Below are 25,681 nucleotides of genomic sequence, written 5' to 3' on the forward strand. Positions count from 1 at the left end.
CTCCCCCACCACAGTCAGTGCTTTTTGGCGACTCCCCGGAGCAGCTCCCCCAGCGCTGCCCCCCACCTGTGCAATCAGCGGCGCATGGTACTCCCAGCTTTGCTGCTCCCTGACTCTTCGGCTCTGTTTAAGAGCCAAGCTGCCCTAGTGCTACCAGCTTCAGGCACTTCTCCTACCTGGGCTCCACCTGAGCTGCTCCTCCCAGCTCAGACTGTAAGAGCCGAGCTGCTGGCTTCTGGCAGCCCTCCCCTACCTCAGGACCCAGAGCTGGCTGGACACGTCCCTTCCCCCGGCTCCAACTGAGCTGCTCGGCTCCGCCCCCTCAGACTTACAGAGCAGAGCTGCAGGAGCCAGCGTTACCGGCTTCAGGCAGCACCCCCCCTGCCTCGGGACCTTGCACCGTGGGAGCAGCTCAGCTGGAGCCGGGTAGGAGAAGTGCCTGGCTGGGGGCTCGGGGTCCGGAGGCGGGGGGGGGGGTGCTGCCTGAAGCCAGTAGCGCTTGCTCGGGCAGCTTGGCTCTGTAAATCTGAGAGAGGAGGAGTGGAGCAGAGCCACAGGGGGAGAGGAAGTGCCGGCCATTTTCCCGGACATGTGTGGCTTTTCAGCAATTCCCCCCGGACGGGGGTTTGATTGCTGAAAAGCCGGACATGTCCGGGAAAAAGAGGACGTATGGTAACCCTAAGCTTGTGTCTATCAGAAAAAACATCTTTCTACTTTAGATGCCCTCTCTGTAGAGCTGTGCAAATAATTGATTGTTTTTGTTGTTGTCTGATATCTGAATGAAAATCTTGAAGAGAAATTTGGTTCATCCAAAACAAAACAAAAATTTCAGTTTATTCAACTGAACAAAAAACTGGGAAAAAAATATTTCAGGTTGACCAAAACACTTTGTTCAACACACAATATTTCATTTTGATTGCTGGCATTTTAACTGCTTTTTTATTAAAAGCAAAGGAAGCTTGAAAATGCCATTCACAAAACCACTGAAGGAGGTGTTGCCCCCTTTATACCCAGTAGTTAAGGCACTTACCTAAGATGTGAGAGGCTTATGTTCCAATCCCTGCTCTGCCTGATGTGTGACAGGAACTTGAACCCAGGTCTCCCACCTCCCAAGTGAGTGCTTTAACTACTGGTTGAACAGCTTTAAGGGGGGAATGAGAGAGACTCATCCCAGAATATCCTATAGCTAAGCCCCTTCATTTTCTGTTTAAACTAATTTTTACTGAAAAATTCCCAGGTTTTGCAAAAAAAAAAAAAAAAAAAAAAATCCCTTTTTTCCAATTTTCACCCTACTTCTGTATCATTCAAATATATAAAAAATAACTTGTTTTATTAGGAAAATACATTGCATAAGATTAATCGATCTCTTTCTCTCTATATAGAGAGCGATATTACGATAATACATTAGTCTGTGTGTATATGCAAAGCTGCCTGTTGGAGTAAGGCTATGTATTAGTCTAGAAGATGCACACAATAAACAAACAGACACCCATGCAAGCTCTGAAGTGCATGTGCATCTGAATGGACTGATGAATCTCATGCCCACCACATACACGTTTCAAGCTGTTAGCAGATAACGGTTTAAAGATTTGATACACATTTTCATTTTCTACTCATTTTAGTGTATCAGAATATGTTTCAGAACATGAAGTATTTGAAAGTTTAAAAAAAACAAAAACAGGAGAAAAGGATGAAGTTGAGTGTATGCTCTGCAAATGATGTGGCCCAATTATTGAATGTAAATATTTGAGCTAATAGTTCTGAGTCTACAACAGTAAACTGTTTATTCAAATGAAAAGTTTTATTTGGGGATTAGAGAGAGAGAGTTTTTTTTTTTTAAACTCAGAAGTGGCATTCTGTTTTAGTTCTGCAGCAAACCACATTGATGAATGGAATTCAAAGCATTAATCTACTGAATGCTTTTTTTTCCCCCCTGTCTTTCCATCCACCAAAATAAACCGTGATATTTACCCAGAAAAAATAGGTTTTTTTGCACTGATTTTTCACCTGTTTTTGTTGTTGTGGTAATAAACACTGATAAATTCCTGGGAAAAACTGAAAACTAAGGGCCCTACCTATAGCTCAGTGGTTGGGGAATTTACCTGCAGTGTGAAAGACTCCAGTTCCACATCAGGCCAAATGGGGATTTGAACTGGTCTCCCATAGCTTGGGTGAATTCTCTCACCACTTGGCTATTGGGTAAAATCAGTACCTCCTGTTCAGATTGACCCAAAACTGCATTATTTTGATGAATAAACTTTCTATCCAGAAAACTCCTCCCAGTTCTGTTCTCCAGCTTTTTGAATTCTTGAGGCTTCTAGTTCAGCCACATCAGCTCCCTTGGGGTTAAGCCTACTTGAGCTTCTGTTCAACTTGGCAGATGCCTGCGTAGACCCTCTTGTTTCACAGTGTGCCTTGATAAATCAGTTGAGAATCTACCTAGTGCTGCATACACACACAGATGCACATATTTGTGACTTAGGCTGATGCAGTTGAAAAAGATGGTAGCTTTTAGTATTTTCAGTGTATACCAACATAGCCCTCTGAAAATGTTAGTCTGACAGTCACCAAAATGAAAATGTGTGTATTGGGTGCCATGGACAATATTGTCTAGATGTCGGTATCCTCAGAACTATTTATATAAATAGTTGAACTATTGATTTTTTTCAGACTTTTTTAACCTGCTTTTTTAGATGATTTGTTCTTGTGACTTAATCATGCATGCAAGATGCTTACTTATCACTTCAAGTTTAATAGTGTAATTAAAGCTTGGGGAAATCAAAAGGGAAATTCATGCTGATGGTGAAAGAGAGTGGGGGAGGGGTTGAGAATCATTTACCACTTAATATTCTATGAGTTCACCTCATAGTTTTTGGCTCTTACTTAAAAAATAGGCAGTTTCTCCAGGTGACAGATTGCTATCGTACTACCAATAAAACTGCTCAATTACAAAAAACTGGAAAATACTCAAATTGGCTTACTGTAAAATTTGCCATGTGTGCAGCAACAGTGTTTTTTCAATTAACCCAGTAAAATTTGGACCTGGGTCAACATACTTAAAATAATAACTGATTGCTGTATTCTGCTCTCCAGTAATTGACCAGTGTTAAGCTAGTTACAAAAATCCTCTGGCTTATTATGGTTTTCTGACCTATTAGTAAACTTCCTTTTATTTTGGAATAAAAGAATTCACCACTTTTTACCTCCTTAATTAATTGAAAGCATTTGTTTAGGGGAAAGGAAGCATCTATTTCTTGTTGCTCATATCAATCACTTAATAGACCGTTATGGCACATTTTATATCTATGTGAATGTATGGCTTATTTTTAAAGGTTTCATTGTTACTCCATGCATCAGCCAACCAGGGGATTGGGGCGGGAGAGGAGGGGGATTACTGGCCATATGGCTAGTTACTCCCTTCCAATCTGCAAGTACAGTTTCTCTTCTATTTTAAAAGCTTCCATTTCTATGGAGGAACATATAAAGGTACTTTTGCTCTCTTAATCATTAAATTTTTTTAAAAAATCAATATATTGGGGATGGTACACTTTTTCTCCATTTTAGTTTTGGCATATACATTTTATGCTTCAGCGTGATCTTGTAGAAGAATAGGGAATTAAGCAAGCTGCTTTTTTTGTTCTGAATAATAGCACATATTTTAAGACACGTGGTTTACTATGATTTGGTAAGCATTCTCTTCTTTAGTAATAGTGTATTTGTCAACTTCCTTTGTAGGACATTGGAGCTGGGAAAGGCAAATACTATGCGGTTAATTTTCCAATGAGAGATGGTATAGATGATGAATCATATGGGCAGATATTCAAGCCAGTGAGTATTGTCTAAACCCTATTTGAAAAGTTGCCTGGTTGTTGTGAGGTTGAATTTAAGATTTGCTATTTTATATTGTTTATATATAGATCATATCCAAAGTGATGGAAATGTACCAGCCCAGTGCCGTGGTATTGCAGTGTGGAGCAGATTCATTATCTGGTGACAGGTTGGGGTGTTTTAATCTTACTGTCAAAGGTAAACAATAGAGAAAATGCTCACAGATGCACAATAATGCCTGTTCGGTAGAATGCATGGGTTTGATTAACTTTCCTTTAGGAGAAGGGAGCCTTCATTCTCCAAATCACTATCAAATAATATGTTTGAGGGAGAGAGGTTGAAGTTGGCAAGTTAAGTCGGATATTCGTTCTCTTCTGGCCACCAGTCAAATTCACCGCCTGTCATCATGAATGAGACTGGTAGCCAAAGAGATCGAGACACAGTTGTTTTTCTCTCCCACCCATATCCATTTACTAAAATTAAGCATCTTGCATTTCCGCCTTTTCCATAACCATTTCTTCTTTAGATTTTGTGCATTATCTTATTCTTCCTAGTCTCATTTCTTCCTCCATTTTTGTTTTTTCATTATCTCTTTAGTTCCTTTTGGTTTGGAATTCCTTGGGCTTCCCTCGTTTTTGCATAGCTGTGCAGCTCAGTTTTAGATTGTGGGGTAATACATCAAATGTATGATTTCCACAATCTTATGCTGGATTTAAATTTCTGTAATGTACATAGTCTATAACCGTGGGGTCACTTTGTGATTTAACTGTGAATACTTTTTCAGTATGCCAAATTACCCATCTTCTTGAATTGACAATATTAGTTGCAGCACTGAATTTGCTAGTAAACTAAGATGTGCTGTGCCTTCCTTACTTTAATATTCGTCCACATTATTAAATTTCCCAGAACTCTCTTGATTTTAATAATTTAAAAAAAATCTTCCTCAATCTGTACAACTAAAATTATATGTTAGTATTAGCCAAATGGGGAGGAGAAGTAACATTCTTTTGATACTTACTGAATTCTGTCAGTACGCTTTTCTAAAGAAAGAAAAAAAAATACATTGACGACTGTTTCATTGTAATAGAAGTCACTAACATATTCTTCAAACTTGTTTGAATCATCACAGTTTTCTTTAAGGTGACAATTCTTAAAGGTTTAGCTAGAAACGTACTTAGGAACACAAGTTCCCTTGAAAGATGTAAGTCTCTTAAATCGGGGGTTCTTAACCTTCTCTTTCTGAGGCCCCTCAACATGCTATAAAAACTCCAGGGCCCAGCGGGGGATGGGGTAACTCGGGGGTGGGGCTGGAGGGGGAGCGCCTCGGACATAGGCATAGTTTGACTATTTGGGGGTGGGGGCAGAGCTTGAGTAAGAAACGACACCTTCAACCCCTGACTCACCTCAGCAGGCCACCCCACCCATTGGGGTTTTGGCGGGGGGTGGGGGGGAAGCAACCAAAAATTATAACTCAGATGGGGGGAGCTCAGCTCAAAGAGTTTGAAAACTGCTCAGGGTGCAGGCAGGAGGTAGCTAAGTGCTGTGTGCAGGCAGGGTGCAGGGAGAGGGGTAGCTGGGACTGTGTGCAGGCAGAGTGGTTGCTAGGGGCTGTGTGCTGGCAGGGTCCCCCCACTTGTGGTCACTGCTCCATGAGGACTCTGTCAGCCCTGGAGCTGGGTCCCCCCACCTGGTTGGCTATTACTGGCTGCCCGAGCAGTGAAAGGGAGCTGAGGAGCGGCCACAACCCCAGGGACCAGGAGATGGGACCGTCATGGCTGCCCACTCCATGGCACCCGCCAGAGCAGCAGACGCCCTGAACTGCCCAGCTCCAGTTTCCAACCTCTGACTTGGCCAGGAGACAGGTGGAGAGAAGGTGGGCGGGGCATGGAGCTGCCCCTGGAACTTGACCTCTCTAGGTATGGTACTGTAGTTTGTGGGGTGGGGCATTGCCCTCCCAACTCTGCCCACTGGGTTTGGGGTTTCTGCCCCACGGGAGCACCGCGGCTTCAGCCCCGCAGCTCCCAGCTTTAGTCCCGTGGGGGGCACTGAGGTTCGAACCCCATGGTGGCACTGGATTGTTGGGGCTCCAAGATTCAGCCCCGCAGCTCCCAGGTTCAGCCTTGTGGGGGCGCCAGGGCTTGGGGGCACTGGGCTCCCTCCCACCCCACCAAAATGGCTCTGCAGCAGACCCCTGGTTGAGAACCATTTTCTTAGATGCTTTTGAAAATCCCACCGCAAGTGACTTATCTAAGGTCATACATAAAGTTTTCAGGAGAGCTGGAAACTGAGCCCCCATCTCCCAATTCCCAGTCCAATACCCTAACCACAAGACGGTTCTCAAAATAATCACTGAGTGAAGGCCAGATCCTGAACTGTGATGTGGTCCATTCTGTGACATTCCAGCAGCACAAAAGATGTAGAAACTAGCTCTCTCTCCCTAGATGGAGATTTTGTCCCCATAACTAATGCTCTCTCACTGCCATATGGCTCATTGAGGATCTAATCAGCTAGTATACTCCAGAGCAGCTCAAGGGCTGCTCTAAAGTGTGCTGAGGTCAACATGGAACCAGGGAAGATTGGGTAGCTGCAGCCTGTTCCATTCTGGCTCCTGCACTGCGCTGATCCAAGAATCTGGCCCAATATTTGTCCTTGTATGCCTATGTAAGTTATAAAAAAGACAACATTTTGGAAAAGAGAGAATTGCGAAGGCGTTAATGCAAAGTAAGAGAAAATGTTAAGATGGAAATATTGTGCCTCGGGTTCTGTCCATTTCTCATTTACCAATCCTGACATCTGTTTTTGTTCAAATGAGATTAATTCAGTTAAGAACTAAAAGTGCTGTGCTGAAGCTTAATTCTAGCACTTTCATTTTAATTAGGTTCATCTGACTTTTTGAATAGAAATTAATAGTTTATTTATTTTTTAATTTGCTTTTAAATCTTTTTGGTAGGTCATGCTAAATGTGTGGAGGTTGTAAAGACTTTTAACTTGCCACTGCTGATGCTAGGAGGAGGAGGATATACGATTCGTAATGTTGCTCGATGTTGGACATACGAGACTGCTGTTGCCTTAGATTGTGAAATTCCTAATGGTAAATATTAATTCTGAAATATATTCTTCTGTCTAAACTCTCATAAAGATTCTGAAGTTGCTTTTTATCGCATGTTATCAGAACCAAACTTGCTCTTAAACTTATTAGTCCAGTTCATGGTGGATGGGTCGCAAATAAATTTGTCATCCCCTAAAATCCAACATCCCTCAGGAACTTAATATAGTTCTGGTATGTGCAACTTTGTTTTAATCTCTTAGACCTTGAGTCTTTGTCAACAGGGGGTATGCATACCCCTGGGGATATGCAGTGGTCTTCCGGGGGTACAGCAACTCATCTAGATATCTGCCTATTTTTACAACAGGCTACATAAAAATCACTAGTGAAGTCAGTACAAACTAAAATTGCATACAGGCAGTGAGTTGTTCATACTGCTCTATATACTATACACTGAAATGTAAATACTATATTTATATTCAATTGATAATTATATGGTAAAAATGAGAGTAATTTTTCAATAATAATGTGCTGTGACACTTGTATTTTTATGTCTGATTTTGTAAGCAAGTAGTTTTTAAGTGAAACTTGGGGGTACCCAAGACAAATCAGACTCCTAAAAGGGGTACAGTAATCTGGAAAGGTTGAGAGCCACTGGTGTAAACAAATATGCTGTTTTTCACTTTAGTTAAATTAAGCTACCTTTGACCTTAAACCATAAATTTCTTGATTGCAACTCTTCCATTGTACCCAATTTTTGAATACGTAAGTCCCTATTAGGGACTTTACTGTTAGTATTGATTTTTCATGGAAGGCACTCAGATACTATGGTGATGGGCGGCAGTATAAAACCCTGAGATACACACTCCAGAAGTTTCAACAGTCTTGACTTGGGACAATATATCTTTTCAGACCACATTTGAAATGGCTTATAGTAAAATTCTAAAATTATGTGTTGGCTTGGTCGTTTGCCTTTTTCCTCTCAGTTTTTGGAAGATTTTGCTAATTCCAACATTTTTCTTACTAGACACTAGATTCTCTCATCTCTGTTCACTGTCTTCAGTAGAATTATTCTTGACTTAGTTATTCCTGAAAGCAGATTCTGTCCTGTATCTTCTGAAGCCTCTAGGAAACGCACTTTACATCCTACTCTTCCTCTGTGTCATCCTCGGTTACTCAAAAGCAACTGAAGGAACAGAATGATTACTGTTCTCTACCGTTTGAGATTTTTTGTTGTATTGTCTCGGCGTGTGAAGTGATCCCATTCAGCCAGTATAGGCAATGCAGTCTTCCTTCACATTGCTCTTAGCTTTTTTTGACATTTGTAGTCCTCAGGTTCTTTTCACCTCAACTTTTCTTTGCAGGTTAATGCTTTTCTAAATGCTGTAATAGTGAATCTTTTTCCTTTTGGTAGAAAAGGTAGTACCACTACAGAAAATATATGCAACCTTACCCACACTATCAGAAGAGTTAAAGGAATGATGCATGTGTACACAGCTCTGAGTTCCCCTTTTACAGACTCTAGGAGCCCAAAATGCATCCTATCCACTATCTCCTTCAACCTTGTCCTTAAAAAGATTTGCTTTCTCCCCTCAAGCTTCCCAAACACACTCATGCCCCTTTGTTCCCTTTCTACGCAAACAGAAACAATTGATTTCAATGCTTTTCATTCTTAAGTGTTCTGTGTTTCATTCTGTGCTAACTCTCGTTGCCCAGACAACAGTGATTCCTACGCTGCGGGGTTGTAGATTCATTGTCTGGCCATGCTGGAAGAAAAGCAGAAGGCAAGGGATGTGGTTTAATTAGGTTGCAACTTTATTCACTTAAAATATCTGGGATTACTAACAAATAAATTGTACAGTGCAAGATCATAATAGTTTTCCTAATCATTGCTGCATAAGCCTCAGCCTGGTTCCAGCTGTCCTCCCTTGTAAGAGGGTTAAAGGGGTAAGAGCAGGAGAGGGAATTGGGTCCCTGCTGTAACATGTAGGAGCTCCAACCCCCACCTCAGCTCCCTTAAGGGATGCTTTCCTTTACATCCTTTTCCATTCCCTTTTATACAATGATTGTACCCCTTTCATAACAAGTTCCTGCACTGGACATGTGCAAGTTATGCTTGGCTACCTCCTCCAACCTCTGGCAGGTTCCTAGATATTCACTGATTCCTTCCTTAATATTGGACAAAAATAAATCTGCCTTCCAATTGGATAGGTGTACCCCATCCTCCCTGAATCACATGGGCTCCCAGTAAGATATGTCCAGATGTGGAATAACCAAAGGGGCTTGTTCATGTATGAATTTAGCCACCTTCTTACTAAGGGTATGTCTACACTACGAAATTAGGTCGAATTTATAGAAGCCGGTTTTAGAGAAATCGGTTTTATACAGTCGATTGTGTGTGTCCCCACATAAAATGCTCTAAGTGCATTAAGTCGGCGGACCGCATCCACAGTACCGAGGCTAGCGTCGACTTCTGGAGCGTTGCACTGTGGGTAGCTATCCCACAGTTCCTGCAGTCTCCGCCGTCCATTGGAATTCTGGGTTGAGATCCCAATGCCTGATGAGGCAAAAACAGTGTCGCGGGGGGTCTGGGTACATGTCGTCAGGCCCCTCCCCCTCTGTCATAGCAACAGCAGACAATCGATTCGCGCTTTTTTACGTGGGTTACCTGTGCAGACAACATACCACGGCAAGCATGGAGCCCGCTCAGCTCAGCTCACAGTCACCATATGTCATCTGGGTGCTGGCAGACGTGGTGCTGCATTGCTACATAGCAGCAGCTAATTGCCTTTTGGCAGTAGATGGTGTATTACGATTGATATCCGTCATCGTCATATTCCTCAGTGAGTTCGGTCAGAGGCACCTGGGCAGACATGTTTTGTCTCCTGGAGACTCGGTCCTGCCAGCAGTCCTATTGAACCGTCTTGACGATGATGGCTAGCAGTCGTAGTACAGCATCTTCTGCCAAGCACCCAGAAGATGCCGATGGCTATCAGTCATGCTGCACAATCTGCTGCCAGCTTAAGATCTAAAAAATAGATGGACTAGATTTGTTCTGTATTCATTTGCTTCCCCCTCCCTCCGTGAAATCAATGGCCTGCTAAACCCAGGGTTTTGAGTTCAATCTTTGGGGGGGCCATTCTGTGTGACAGTTGTTTGTGTTTCTCCCTGATGCACAGCCACCTTTGCTGATTTTAATTCCCTGTACCTGTAAGCCATGTCGTCACTTGCCCTGCCCTCCGTCCGTCAGACAATAGTTTCGCACCTTTTTTCAGCCCAGACGCTATAGCACTGGATTCATGGAGCCCGCTCAGATCACCGCAGCAATTATGAGCACTATGAACACCACGCGCATTGTCCTGGAGTATGCAGAGCCAGAACATGCCAAAGCAAAACCAGCCGAGGAGGCGATTGCAGCGCGGCAACGAGAGTGATGAGGAAATTGACATGGACATAGACCTCTCACAAAGTACAGGTCCCAGCAATGTGCAAATGGTGTTACTGGAGCACGTTCATGCCATGGAATGCTGATTCTGGGCCCGGGAAACAAGCACAGACTGGTGGGACCGCATCGTGTTGCAGGTGTGGGACGATTCCCAGTGGCTGCGAAACTTTCGCATGTGTAAGGGCACTTTCATGGAACTTTGTGACTTGCTTTCCCCTGCCCTGAAGCTCCAGAATACCAGGATGAGAACAGCCCTCATGATTGAGAAGCGAGTGGCGATAGCCCTGTGGAAGCTTGCAAAGCCAGACAGCTACCAGTAAGTCGGGAATCAATTTGGAGTGGGCAAATCTACTGTGGGCGCTGCTGTGATCCAAGTAGCCAACGCAATCAAAGACCTGCTGATATCAAGGGTAGTGACTCTGGGGAAATGTGCAGGTCATAGTGGATGGCTTTGCTGCAATGGGATTCCCAAACTGTGGTGGGGAGATAGGGATATGGGTTCCGTCTATCTTGTCACCGGAGCACCAAGCCACCGAGTACATAAACCGCAAGGGGTACTTTTCAGTGCTGCTGCAAGCCCTGGTGGATCACAAGGGACGTTTCACTAACATCAACGTGGGATGGCCAGGAAAGGTACATGATGCTCGCCTCTTCAGGAACTCGGGTCTGTTTCAAAAGCTGGAGGAAGGGACTTTCTTCCCGGACCAGAAAATAACCGTTGGGGATGTTGAAATGCCTATCGTTATCCTTGGGGACCCAGCCTACCCCTTAATGCCATGGCTCATGAAGCCTTACACAGGCAGCCTGGACAGTAGTCAGGACCGTTCAACTATAGGCTGAGCAAGTGCCGAATGGTGGTGGAATGTGCATTTGGAGGTTTAAAAGCGCGCTGGTGCAGTTTACTGACTCGGATAGACCTCAGCGAAGCCAATATTCCAATTGTTATTGCTGCTTGCTGTGCGCTCCACAATATCTGTGAGAGTAAGGGAGAGACATTTATAGCGGGGTGGGAGGTTGAGGCAAATCACCTGGCCGCTAATTACGCGCAGCCAGACACCAGGGCAGTTAGAAGAGTACAGCAGGGTGCGGTGCATATCAGAGAAGCTTTGAAAACGAGTTTTGTGACTGGCCAGGCTATGGTGTGAAACTTCTGTTTGTTTCTCCTAGATGAACCCTTCGCCCTCCCGGTTCACTCTACTTCCCTATAAACTAACCACCCTCCCCTTCCCCCCTTAGCACCGCTTGCAGAGGCAATAAAGTCATTGTTACTTCACATTCATGCATTCTTTATTAATTCATCACACAACTAGGGGGATAACTGCCAAGGTAGCCCGGGAGGGGTGGGGGAGGAGGGAAGGAAAAGGACACACTGCTGTTTAAAACTTCAACACTATTGAAGGCCAGCCTTCTGATGCTTGAGCAATCATCTGGGGTGGAGTGACTGGGTGGCCGGAGGCCCCCCCACCATGTTCTTGGGTGTCTGGGTGAGGAGGCTATGGAACTTGGGGAGGAGGGCTGTTCATTATACAGGGGCTGTAGCGGCGGTCTCTGCTCCTGCTGCCTTTCCTGCAGCTCAGCCATACGCTGGAGCATATCAGTTTGATGCTCCAGCAGCCGGAGCATCGACTCTTGCCTTCTGTCAGCAAGCTGACGCCACCTATCCTCTTCAGCCCGCCACTTGCTCTCTTCAGCCTGCGATTCAGCCCGCCACCTCTTCTCTCTTCTCGTTCAGATTGTGCTTTTTTGCACTCTGACATTGACTGCCTCTACGCATTCTGCTGTGCTCTGTCAGTGTGGGAGGACATCTGGAGCTCCGAGAACATATCATCCCAAGTCCTCTGTTTTCTCCTTCTAATCTTCACTAGCTTCTGTGAAGGAGAAACATTTGCAGCTGGTGGAGAAGGGAGAGGTGGTTAAAAAAGACACATTTTAGAGAACAATGGGTATACTCTTTCACGTTAAATTTTGCTGTTCACATTACACAGCACATGTGCTTTCGTTACAAGCAGTAGCCCCAACTTCGTAAGCCCATTTCTTAAAACTATAACAAATTGGTATGTTATGCGGGGCCGTCCATCCCCATGAATAAAGAGGAGCCTGTCTCCAACTGGTCTCATTGCTATACAGTTCCTTCAGTGCTTCTACTAGGCAAATCTTTGCCTCACTGCCCTTCTGTAGCATTATGGATTCTCCTTGCCTGCTCAGATCTGTTTTTGACATCCTCAAGGTTTGAATGACCTTTCACACCTCCTCCTGTAAATCCTTTCATTCAAAATCCTTCGTGTAGTATCCCTCACTGACTCAGGCACTCATTTTCTCACTAAAAGCTCAAAAAACAACAACCCACCACTAGGAATTCAGCCTTGAACAAGGCCACCTCCTGTCCATTTTTGCATATTTTGTTGAGAACTTGCCCCAAATCTCTTAAGTGTCTGAATAGTGATGTCTTGAGACCACCCCATTAAAAACCTCTGAAATCAGAATCCATCACAAAGATTTGGGTAATCCCTAATCCTACTGGCAAATATAAGGCCTGAGAGGTGACTGGAGATGGTAGATGATGTCAAACCACAGGTTGCCAATGACCCCATGTACTGAAGTATCTGGTCCTCTAGAATGTGCCATATCCTAGACAGGCCCTCCCTCCTCTGAAATTGCACAAAACTGCTAAAACACCTGTCATAAAGCCCTAAATGTTCGTTGCGCTACCGATCTTCGTACACCCCAAGAGTATCATACACCACAGTACCAGAGTGCTACCAGCATCTGCGCAGGTACCTTGTGGGCTCCCAGTGGCAGGTCCGAAAGTTAGGACAGCGAGTCTGCTATACCATTGTCAATCTCAGGTACGTGTTTTGCAGCATGTTAGAATTTAAGCACTAGTATAAACCTTTAGACTCGTAACCCTGGACGATGTAGGGGACTGGTGTTTGCTATGTACCTCTGCCATGTTGCCGCTCCACTTTTGGAGAAACAGTTTGTAAAATCCATTCCCCAAAGAGCACTGCCACTGAAATGGGAAAGAATTCAAGGAATGTTGTATCGTTTACTATTCCAGTTTGTGTCCAACTGGGGGGATGTTTGTGGGCACAGCACCTGCGTTGGTAAAATACCCCGAAGTCTATTCCTCCCGGTGCATCTGAGTGAACCTTTAAATCTGCCCCTATTATCCATTCCTCCCTCCAAAGAGACACTCTGTTAAAATTACTCAAGCTTTTCCCGCACACCTAAATACTCCATCATTTTATTAACTCTTATAAAACTGTTAGCTTTTGATATTCTTATGGGGTCCGCTGACAGATGCAAAATGCCTGCCCTGAGGCCACCGCTCAGCATGCAGAATTAAGATGCCCATTAACAGATTGCAGCTCCCACAGTGTAACCTTCCTGGCTATTCTTGCCTTAACAATCAATCCCAGAAGTTCCCTCCACTTATCTTAGGTGAGTCTGCATATACCATAGTCCACATATCTAACTCAGGCCCCAGGTGGGTCAGCTTAGTAGAGGGGTCCCTCTTTTTTCAGCTCCAGAGGTACCCTCGGTTTATTAGCCAGGGTCTAGAATGTGGCCAGCAGGCTAGTGCACAATCAGAATTTGCCCTGCCTGCAAACAAAAAGTTATCTAAGTAGTATATCACATGCTGTAAATCAGGCTCCCGTGCAATCACCCATTCCAATATTGTGCTGAAATTTTTTAAATGCCAAGCATGGAACATCCCATAGGGAGCTACTTACCAAAATAAAACTTACTCAGAGCAAAATCCAAAAGGTGCATTTTTCCCATTATAACTAGTAGCAATAGAAAAGGTGACTTGATGTCAGTTTGCTGACAGCAACTCCTGTGCCACAAGTCCTAACCATGTGCACAGCCTCATCATAAGGGAAATAGTGTACTGAACATAATCTGTCACTTCATTAACTGAACTACCCTATGGATGTGACAGGTGATGAATCAAGTGATATTCTCTAAGTATCTTCTTGGGAACCAAGCCCAGGGGAAGACCGTAAGGGTTTCTCAGATGAATGAATGAATGGCCCTGCAACTCTATTAGAACTTATTTGCTTTGTGGTCTTTTTCTTTATAATGTGACCCAACTCATCTGTGGACTTCAAATTTTTGGACATTACATGACTTCTTAGCCCATATATGGAATATTAAACAGCAAATACTCTTCCATCTGTCCTGTTAGGGTAATCCCCAAGGAGAGTACCCTTAATGATTCAAGCCTAACTGAAAACCAAGCTTTTTCCAACACCCCACTGTCATCTGCTCTGCTCTCTTTTCCTGGTCCATCACTTTGCCCTCTGTTCCTGGACCCGGAGGTACGTAAGGCGAGCCCAACTTACCCCCAGTCTTTTGCCATACTGGGGATTTCCCTGTAACTTGTACCAGTTGCAGGCCTTGGGGGCCTGAAGCACATCTTGCAAGCATGTCTAAATTTGCAGATGTTCAGAAAACAACTGTTTTCATTAAATGCCCGGCAAATGTTATTACAAGGCTGGGGTCTCTGGGCTTTCAGAGGACTAAATAGGCCACTGTCAGTTTGAACCCCTGTCCTCTGTGGTGTCATCCCCTCTAACCACAGTGTATGATGTGGTATGTCCAACCAGATTCCTGTCTGCATTGCAGCCCTCAGTCCAAGCTGCTCATCCCAGTTAAAACAAGCTATACCCCCAAATATATTAAATGCCTTTCAGATTAAGTCCATATATTTGAATAACAGTAGGCTTTTTCCAGATATGTCTCCTAAATAACACCTGCACAGATTTTTAAAAAAGCAACTTCCCAATTTTCCCAGGTACTAGCATTCCCTTGGCCATTCAGATTTCTCAGTGCCATGCTTGTCCTGTCCCTACTTACTTTCTGTCAGAGCTTCCCTGTAGCAGTGATGTGTCAGTATATTCACCTCTCAATATCTTTTCTTTAATAGTGTAGAGCTGATGAACTCCCATGGGTTCCAACACTCCTGCATAATCAGACTCTGAACTAATTACTGTGGAATCCTCAATGTCCTGAGGCCACCTGGATACCTCTGGATGCTGTTCCTATCTGATGAATTTACATTCTCTGTCGGGGTTTTGGGAGGAGGTTGTATTTTTAATGTCCCCACTCCCCCACATTAATGCACACTCCATGCAATGGGGTAGGAGTCATTATCTGATTATCTTCTGTATCCCAAACCTAAACCTATGCCTGGTAACTGAGACTACCTCTACCAGAAGCACCCAACTTCTGTAACAACTGAAGTTAACCTGCAACAGTTGTGTACAGCAGTTGACCTCTGCTGTACACATGTTTACACTGGACCCAACCCCCCAAAGAGCAGATATTTCCCTCTCCCCCTTCTGAGCCTTGTGGCTAAATCTGCTGGCCCACTTATTTCAGTAGCTCCTGCTGCTAGCCTGATGCCTGGAATCAATCTGAGGGGTTCTTTACCCAGAGCTTTCTTCCAAGAATCGGTCCCAAGGATTTGATTCTCATGAAGCAATCAAGGGCATTGGGAGATAGCATACTGCTTCATTCCTAAATAGGTCTCTTATGTACTTAACGTAGTTAATACAAGAAAATGTGACCATTGTACACAGCAAATAGAATGCATCGTACTTTCTTGGTATTCAAGACTTCACCTGCTTCTATGGAGGCGCCTGGGCAATAAGTTCTCAAGAATATGAATTAAATTACCCATCAGGAGACCTTTTAGTTTTCACAGTAAACCATTCCCTGTTACTGATGCTGTGGGTTGATACCCATGTTAATCAAGTTGTGATCTTATGAGCAGAAAAATCTCTGCTATGTGCTTGGTTGAGAGCACTCTCTGATATAGAATCATAGACTTTAAGGTCAGAAGGGACCATTATGATCGTCTAGTCTGACCTCCTGCACAACACAGGCCAAAGAATCTCACCCACCCACTCTTGTATCAAACCGCTAACCTATGTCTGAGCTATTGAAGTCCTCGAATCATGGCTTAAAGACTTCAAGGTGCAGAGAATCCACCAGCAAGTGACCCGTGCCCCACGCTGCAGAGGAAGGCGAAAAACCCCCAGGGCCTCTGCCAGTGTCCCCGGAGAAAAATTCCTTCCCGATCCCAAATATGGCCATCAGCTAAACCCTGAGCATGTGGGCAAGACTCAACAGCCAGACACCCAGGAAAAAATTCTCTGTAGTAACTCAGATCCCACCCCATCTAACATCCCATCACAGGCCATTGGGCATATTTACCGTTAATAGTCAAAGGCCAATTAATTGCCAAAATTAGTCTATCCCATCATACCATCCCCTCCATAAACTTATCAAGCTGAGTCTTGAAGTCAGATATGTCTTTTGCCCCCATTGCTCCCCTTGGAAGGCTGTTCCAGAACTTCACTCCTCTGATGGTTAGAAACTTTCATCTAATTTCAAGTCTAAACTTCCTGATGGTCAGTTTATATCCATTTGTTCTTGTGTCCACATTGGTACTGAGCTTAAATAATTCCTCTCCTTCTCTGGTATTTATTCCTCTGATACATTTATAGAGAGCAATCATATCTCCCCTCAGTCTTCTTTTGGCTAGGCTAAACAAGCCAAGCTCTTTGAGTCTCCTTTCATAAGACAGGTTTTCCATTCCTCGGATCATACTAGTAGCCCTTCTCTGTACCAGTTCCAGTTTGAATTAATCCTTCTTAAACATGAGAGACCAGAACTGCACACAGTATTCCAGATGAGGTCTCACCAGTGCCTTGTATAACATCTCCTTATCTCTACTGGAAATACCTCGCCTGATGCATCCCAAGACCGCATTAGCTTTTTTTCACGGCCATATCACATTGGTGGCTCATAATCATCCTGTGATCAACCAATACTCTGAGGTCCTTCTCCACCTCTGTTACTTCCAACTGATACGTCCCCAACTTATAACAAAAATTCTTGTTATTAATCTCTAAATGCATGACCTTGCACTTTTCACTATTAAATTTCATCCTATTACTATTACTCCAGTTTACAAGGTTTTCCAGATCTTCCTGTATGATATCCCGGTCCTTCTCTGTATTGGCAATACCTCCCAGCATTGTGTCATCCACAAACTTTATTAGCACATTCCCACTTCTTGTGCTAAGGTCAGTAATAAAAAGATTAAATAAGATTGGTCCCAAAACCAATCCCTGAGGAACTCCACTGGTAACCTCCCTCCAGCCTGACAGTTCGCCTTTGACTTTGACTTTAACTATAGTGAAGATGACTAATGGGAAGTTGACCTCAGTTAATCACCTCTTTCCTCCCAACAATGGGAATTTTAAGCATTTTTTCTGTAAAATATTACCTCATGTTGCAATGTTCTAATATTTGTTTCCTATCTTACGGCTAAAGAAATCAAATCTCATTTTGTCCATGGAGATTTCCTATACTGCATTCACTCGGATTGAAATCATTCTCTGCTGAGTCTCATTACCCAGACATCAGTGTTTCTTATGCCTGGGATGCAGATTCAATCTCGGATTCTCCACCAGCAGACTTTAGTTCATCCGTCGTCTTTGTTGAGCAACTTGACGGGAAAACACTATATAGTGGTTTTCTACTATACTTAAAAGCGTTCTAAGTTGTATATTCATCCAATATATGAAGTTTGCCAGTATGTTTGACCTGTTGTGCAGCCTATGAGTTGTATAAAAAGCTGTCTAAAAACGAGCTTTTTAGGTGGCTGAAATCTTTTTTATTTTTTTTATTTTATTTTATTTTTTAAATAGAGTTGCCATACAATGACTACTTTGAGTATTTCGGACCAGACTTCAAACTGCATATTAGTCCATCAAATATGACAAACCAGAACACACCAGAGTATATGGAGAAGATCAAGTAAGTAGTTGTTCCCTACCTTGAGAATGGAAACTCTGAACATCATAGTCTTTTGTTGGTGAAAATACTTTATAAATTTCCTACCTAATCAAACCTCATCTTTATCTCCTTTTATTTATATAGTGTACTGTTTTAGGATCACAGTGTTTGCAGTGATGGTGGTTTTAATTACTTAGGGGGAAATAGATTTGCTTTGCCTTCTTTTTGAAGCATAGATTCAGTTTAAAGGCAAAGTAGTGAGTAGTCTTTATCAATAAGATTTTGATTTTAAAGAGTAAGTACCATTAGTCTTGATTGTTTTTGACAAGACTTGTGCCAGCATGAAACATGAGTTGCAGACACTGCTGAGAACTGCATTCAAATCCTATTGCTCTCCACTTCTGGTGCAGAGCTGTTTTATTTCCATTAACATGAGGCCTTTCATGCTTGAACTTAGAGGGAAGATTTGCTATGAAAGGTATAAAAATGTAGGAAAAGCTTAACTGCCGTGACGTGAATTCAGGGTTCTGTTTCTATGACGCCAAACAAGTGTAAGCAGAGTAAAGTAGAACTGCTTTAGGAATTTGTAATGTCCATTCTAGCAGAAGAAACCCAGAACACTGAATTAATCATAGAATAGGAAGAGAAATATTTTCAAATATTATTCTAAAACGTATTTGTAATTTTAAGTCTAGCCATGGTCTGCAAATGGGATGTTAAAAGTAGTTGTAAAGCACCTTAGGTCAGTGTTAAAGGGCTTATGTTTGTATTCATAGGAAACATCCAGCATTTTATTCTGAGTAACAAACCTGCAGAAGTGTCTTTTTGTGACATTCAAATAATTCATGTTATGTGTAAGGATTTATGAGTCATTAATGTTTTGTTCTTAATTCAACGATAATGGCAAAACAATTTAAATATCTGTAAGAATGAAAAAGTCACCTCCATTCTGTATAAGAAATCAGTAAGTGTTGGTTTTCCTTCTTGAAAGGTAGTTGAGCTAAACTTTTTGTGTACGTTGTTGGGACAAACTAATAACTGTGAACATGAGAACATGTTTCTTATGACCCCTCCACAGAGCAGGTGGTGTTATGATGTAGCGGAATGTTAACATCTGAAATCTGTCTGGTGGTGGCCATAGTTTCAAGAATTAAACTTTTGTGTAAAACATCCTTTGTTGCAATGAGTAAACAGTATGGTATGAATTTACCACTTTTCTGGCCAGCCTGTTATAAATGGAGCCTTGCTCCCCTCTTAAAAGAGAAACCTCACTCTTTCCACAATAGAACTGGTTTAACCAGAAGAATTATAGAAAAATGTCAACTTTAAAATTGTTGCATTTATGATTAAATATCCAGAAACAGCAGGAAAAGCTACATCTCTCCCTATATTTAACAACTTTTCCATCGGCTACTTCACTTGCAGACAGCGTTTATTTGAGAACTTGCGTATGTTGCCTCATGCACCTGGAGTACAGATGCAAGCCATTCCTGAGGATGCTGTTCATGAAGACAGTGGAGATGAAGATGGAGAAGATCCAGACAAACGCATTTCTAGTAGGAAATGTTATCTTCAGGTGTTATGTTAGAATATGCCCCCAGAATAAGGCCACGTTAAACATAATGGGCCAGATCCTCACCTCTGGTTAGCTGTTTTCTGCCACTCCAGTTGAAAGATCCAGCCCATAGAGATTTCCTTCCGGTAGCTGAATGGGGAGGACATGTCCAGAACAGCGTGTTTCTATTGTCTGGCAATCCCCAGATGCTGACATATGACCCTTTGGGCCTATAGGTAACTGGTTACAAGTTGAGCTCAATAGGCTGTTCTGATGTATGCCAGAGCCTAGGCTAACCTGACTTCTAGCTGGATCAACAATCTGGAGCATCGAGGAGGCTCCCTTTTATTCTAAATTTGCCACAAGAACAGTTTGGCCAGGCTGGGACATCTGGCCCCAGAAGTCTCCCCAGAACAACAGCAAACCCAAAGGAAACATGGGTTACAGCCTCTTAAAAATTTGAATGCCATGTCCTTTCAGAAACATTATTATTAAGTGAATCAATATAGCTCCTGCAGTGAAATGAGAGATCATTTTTCAAAAATCTAAAAAATTCTTGGATACTTGGTAGATATGAGATGGGTGGCCAGAGCACTTCCTTAATTAATCACAACAGGTTTAACTTGTTTTTTATTATAAGGTTTAAGTTGTATGGCTCATATGATTGTAAGGACTGATATTTATTATTTCTAAACCATACCTAAGAGACAACTGCGTCATTTAACCTTCCATGATATCAGTAGTGGTAGCTGCACAGCTTCTTCTTGGCATCTTAATCTGTTGCCTAACTGTTGTAATCAGAACACTTTTCCCTGCTGCAGTTAATCACCTTGCTTCAGAATTTGTTCGGTCCTTACTAAGCAATACCAAATAACTGGATTTTAACTTGTCTTTGTAACATTTCTTTATAATTATGTTTTAAGAAGTAACCCCAGAGTCTCCTCAAATGTTTTGGGCATAGTTCTGTTTCCCCTGATTAGAGGACAAATTGCTGTTGGTCTCCTAACCAGTTGCTCAAAACCAGTTTCACTGTAATTCCTTTTTGAAAGACCTATTGCAGTAAAACTGAGTTCCTTTAGTCTCTTTTTAAATACTAGTTCGAGCATCTGATAAGCGAATAGCCTGTGATGAAGAATTCTCTGATTCTGAGGATGAAGGTGAGGGTGGACGACGAAACGTTGCGGATCATAAGAAAGGAGCAAAGAAAGCCAGAATAGAAGAAGACAAGAAAGAGACAGAGGACAAAAAAACTGGTAAGAGCGTAATTTCGTATATGACTGTGTTCTCCCATTAACTCATTATAGGATTGCACCTTTCTTAAAGTGAATTTTGTTAGCAGTGAGATACCTTACAACCATTAGCACAGAGAGTTAATGTGCTGTTGAAACGTTTGTTCTTCTTCGAGTGTTTGCTCATGTCGATTCCATTCTAGGTGTGCACACATCCATGTGTGCGGCTGTCAGAGATTTTTGTCTTAGCGGTACCCATAGGGCTGGCTGTGGTGCCCTCTAAATCAGGCTCCGCCGGCCCTGCGCCCTCTCAGTTCCTTCTTACCGCCCAGGGTGGTCAGTCAGATCGCCTTTCTTGCTTAGCAAGAGCGACACCCCAGTCAGTCAAACGGATCCTACCCACCTTTTCCTCAACGACCTCTCTCCCTACAGCTTGGCCTGGTCGCAGGTTACATCGGACCACTGGACATAGTAGCTTGGGGCTAGACCCTATAATTCTTGGCCGTCTCTCCTTCCCATCTCTCCACCTTCCCGTCCCGCTTCAGGGACCCTTCTCACAAACAACTCCTGATTCAGGAGGTTGAGTAGCTCCTGGGCTTGGGGGCTGTGGAGGAGGTTCCTCGGGACATGGAAGGAAGAAGATTCAGACCCATCCTGGACCTGCATTGCCTCAACAAGTCTTCAAGAAGTTGAGGTTCTGCATGATCTCCCTGGCCTCCATCGTTCCTTCCCTGGATCCAGGGGACTGGTATGCCGCTCTCGACTTAAAGGATGCTTATTTTCATGTCTCCATATTCCCGGGGCACAGGCATTTCCTGCATTTCATAGTGGCCGGGCACCACTTCTGGTTCACGCTGCTAACCTTTGGACTGTCCTCAGCTCCCAGCGTGTTCATGAAATGCGTGGCACCATAGCAGCTTTCCTGAGACGTCGAGGGGTCCAGATCTTCCCGTGTACCGATGACTGGCTCATCAAGGGCAGGTCTCCAGAGGAGCCTCAATCTGATGTGGTCCATCTGCAACGATCTGGGCCTGTTAATAAACAGAGAAGTGCACATTAACGCCAGTTCAACGCATAGAGTTTATCAGAGTGGTTCTTGACTCCACACAGGCCAGGGCCTTCCTTCCAGAAGCACATTTTCAGGCCATGTCGGACTTGATCACCCACATAAAGAGCCATCCGCTCACCATGGCCCACGCATGCCTGCGACTGATGGGCCACATGGCCGCGTGCACATACCTGGTCAGTCATGCCCGACTTCATCTGCGGCCTCTGCAGGCATGGCTGGCCTCAGTCTATATCCCCAGCAGGCATGCCCTGGACTGAGTGATCACAGTACTAAGCCACGTCCTCTCATCCTTGGACCAGTGGCTGGATCCCGAGTCAGTGCTGGAGGGGGTTCCCTTCGTGACCCTGTCTCCCTCCCCTGGTCTCGGACACTTCGGACCTGGGCTGGGGAGCCCACTTGGGCAAGCTCAGCACCCAGGGCCGGTGGCTACAAAACGATCTAGCCCTTCATATCAAGGGAGCTCAGAGTGGTTCGCCTGGCCTGCCAGGCTGCTTGCCCCACCTGAAAGGTGGTGCAGGTTCCGACGGACAATACAGCCGCGATGTAGTACTTGAACAGGCAGGGCGGCGGCAGATCTTCGGCCCTTTGTCGGGAGGCGCTCAGCCTCTGGGACTTTTGTGTGTGGCATGGCGTTCATCTGGTAGCCACCCACCTGCCTGGAACCAGGATTGTCCTGGCAGATCGTCTCAGCAGGACCTTCTCATCTCACCTTGAATAGTCGCTTCATCCGGAGGTGGTCAGCCTAATCTTCCACAGATGGGGGACACCCCAGGTTGATCTGTTTGCATCTAGGCAGAACAGAAAGTGCCACGTGTTCTGTTCTCTGCAGAACAGGGACAAGGGCTCCCTGTCCAACGCCTTCCTGATCCCATGGTCAGGAGCGCTGATGTATGCCTTCCCGCTGGTACCTTGATCCACAAGATGCTGCTAAAGGTGAAGCAAGACAAAGCATCTGTTATCCTCATAGCCCCAGCGTGGCCCCGTCAACACTGATTCAGTATGCTGCTGAGCCTTTCGGCAGCCATCCCGTTGCAGCTACCTCTTCGGCCGGATCTGCTGTCCCAGAACTACGGCAACCTGCTGCACCCAAACCTGTCATCGCTGCACTTGACAGCTTGGCTGCTGCTTGGACAAACAGGAGTGCTCCGCTAGTGTCCAGCAGAAAACCTTCCACCAGGGCTACCTATGTGGCAAAGTGGAAGCGGTTCATGTGTTGGGCCTCAGACTGACACATTCGTGCGGAAGAGGCCCCGCTGCAGGACATCCTGGACTATTTACTACACCTTAAGCTCCAGGGCCTGTCACTCTCTTCGATCAAGGTACATCTGGCGGCCGTTTCGGCATTCCACCCTCCATTTCAAGGCCGGTCGATTTTCGCCCATCCCATGACGGCATGGTTCCTGAAAGGCCTGGAGCACCTTTACCCGCATGTCCAGGATCCAGTTCACCCTTGGGACCTGAATCTTGTGCTGTTGTGGCTCAAGGGTCCCCCCTTCGAACCCTTGGCTTCCTGCTCCCTCCTGGTTCTCTCTGGAAGGTTTCCTTCTTGGTTGCTATAACTTGGGCTCGTAGGGTGTCTGAAATCAGGGTGCTCATGTTGGAGCCGCCCTATACAGTCTTCAATAAGGACAAGGTCCAGCTGTGTCCGCACCCGCCTTTCTGCCTAAGATCATTTCCCAGTTCCACATTGGTCAAGACATTTACTTACCAGTCCTTTGCCCAAAGCCTCATGTGACAGATGAGGAATGCAGGCTGCGAACCCTGGATGTCAGACGGGCTCTGGCCTTCTACATTGATAGAACAAAGCCGTTCCATAAGTCAACACAGTTGTTCATTGCTGTTGTAGACAGGATGAAATGTTGTGTGATGTCAGCACAGAGACTAGTCTTGCATCACAGCCTGCAATCCACTACTGCTGTGAGCTTGCAAAGGTGCCCCTGCCAGCAGTCGTGACGGCTCATTCGACTAGGGTGCAGGCATCATCAGCAGCCTTCCTGGCGCAGGTGCTGATCCAAGAGATCTATCAGTCTTCCCCCGGTCGTCCGTCCACACGTTCGCGTCTCACTACGTGCTGACCCAGCAGGCTCAAGACGATGCTGGCTTTGGCAGAGTAGTGCTGCAAGACTGTGAACTCTGAGCCCACCTACGTTGATTCTGCTGGTGAATCACTTATAATGAAATTGACATGAGCAAGCACTCGAAGAAAAAACGGCTACCTACCTTTCGTTAACTGTTGTTCTTCAGGATGTGTTCCTCGTGTCCATAACATTACCCGCCCTCCTGTCCCTCTGTCGGAGTTGTCGGCAAGAAGGAACTGAAAGGGCGTAGGGCCGGCAGCACCTGAGCACGGTACTCCAGAGGGCGCCACAACCGGCCCTGCGGGTATCACTAAGGCAAAAATATCCGGCTGCACACATGGGCGTGCGTACACCAAGAATGGAATGGACCTAAGCAACACATCTCGCAACTGTTTTTTTTCCATCACACTGAAGAAAAAAATCGAATAAAATCTAAAGTTCATGTTTGTATAGCTACTGAAACAAAACTTACAGTCCAGGAGTGGTGTTCTAAATGCAGATCTTTGCCACTGTGGTTTCAAATCCTGAAGCCAGTAATTTGTATAGGTCTAATGAAGTGTGAATGAAAAAAGTTCTGTGTAGCTGATGGCATAAGGTATGATATGTTGTTTATTTAATAAGATATAATTTGCAAATAAGCAGCCTAGGTTCCTGATTCCTTTCACTCCCCACCCCCAGTCTTAAAATTATTTTAGATTGTGTTTCTGGAGTCTTCAAATAATTCATGTGTGACACTGTTTTTCCTTCTTAATTGCTTTTAGATGTTAAGGAGGAAGATAAATCCAAGGACAGCAGTGTTGAAAAGACAGACACCAAAGGGTAAACCCCTCAATATTAAACTATAAAATGTTTGTGCTTTGGAGAACATTCATTAACTTTCAGTGCTTTTCCACAATTAACGTATCTTCTGTACAGATGGCTATGTATCCATGTGAGTTATAAATCAGTGTCCGGAGTTACTAAAATACTTCAAAGGCTTAAAATGTGTGATGGGTAGCTCTAATTGTATCTTTATCAACAGCTAGTCTGAGACACACTCTCAAAATGAAATTATGCCCTGTTTAATAGTTTACATTTTTTGCCTTTGAACAGAGCGAAATCAGAACTGCTCAGCAATCCTTGAATTAAAGATGGCCTCACACCAATTACAGAACACAATACTAGAGTGGGAAAATACTAAAAGAAGAAAAGAGTTTTTTCATGCTGAGAGAGACTGTTGATTTCATTTTGTACTATTTGGCATGGACTGTATTTATTTTCATTCGGCTTTGTTTTGGTTTTTGGCAAGTTGTATTGTGAGTTTTCTAATTATGAAGCAGAAATTCCTTTCTTCACCATGCTTTATGTAATAGTATTTAAAATGGATGTGAGTTATTATGTTAAATGTCTAAACTGATCTATTAAAGTAATTTGCCTTTCCTGAGCTGATTTTACCTTTTTGTAATTATATCTTTATTAAAAAAAAATGTACTTGTTTCTCTTTTGTCCATCATTGCATTATATAGAAAGCACTTCCATCTAAAGTAAAGATACAGTCAGTTGCTGGGGGATTTAAGAGGACAGTCTGTATGTACATGCTCTGATCTGTGCACGTTGTAATGACTCATAGTACATGGACT

At 44.0% G+C, this 25,681-nt stretch overlaps 1 protein-coding gene across 1 annotated transcript in view; it reads left to right on the forward strand.

Annotated features, from left to right (window-relative positions):
* The window catches only part of HDAC2 (histone deacetylase 2), a 48,860-nt gene extending 23,322 nt beyond the window's left edge, over positions 1–25,538 (forward strand). The window contains exons 7-14 of the mRNA XM_054022500.1: positions 3,736–3,828; positions 3,918–4,026; positions 6,779–6,919; positions 18,044–18,152; positions 19,557–19,687; positions 20,784–20,939; positions 24,824–24,881; positions 25,155–25,538. Of these exons, the coding sequence (XP_053878475.1) occupies positions 3,736–3,828; positions 3,918–4,026; positions 6,779–6,919; positions 18,044–18,152; positions 19,557–19,687; positions 20,784–20,939; positions 24,824–24,881; positions 25,155–25,185 (828 nt within the window). The 3' untranslated portion in view covers positions 25,186–25,538. The remainder of the gene's footprint in view (positions 1–3,735; positions 3,829–3,917; positions 4,027–6,778; positions 6,920–18,043; positions 18,153–19,556; positions 19,688–20,783; positions 20,940–24,823; positions 24,882–25,154) is intronic.
* The last annotated feature ends 143 nt before the right edge of the window (positions 25,539–25,681 follow it).

Source organism: Malaclemys terrapin, chromosome 3 (assembly GCF_027887155.1).
Source record: "Malaclemys terrapin pileata isolate rMalTer1 chromosome 3, rMalTer1.hap1, whole genome shotgun sequence".
NCBI classification, from domain to species: Eukaryota; Metazoa; Chordata; order Testudines; family Emydidae; genus Malaclemys; species Malaclemys terrapin.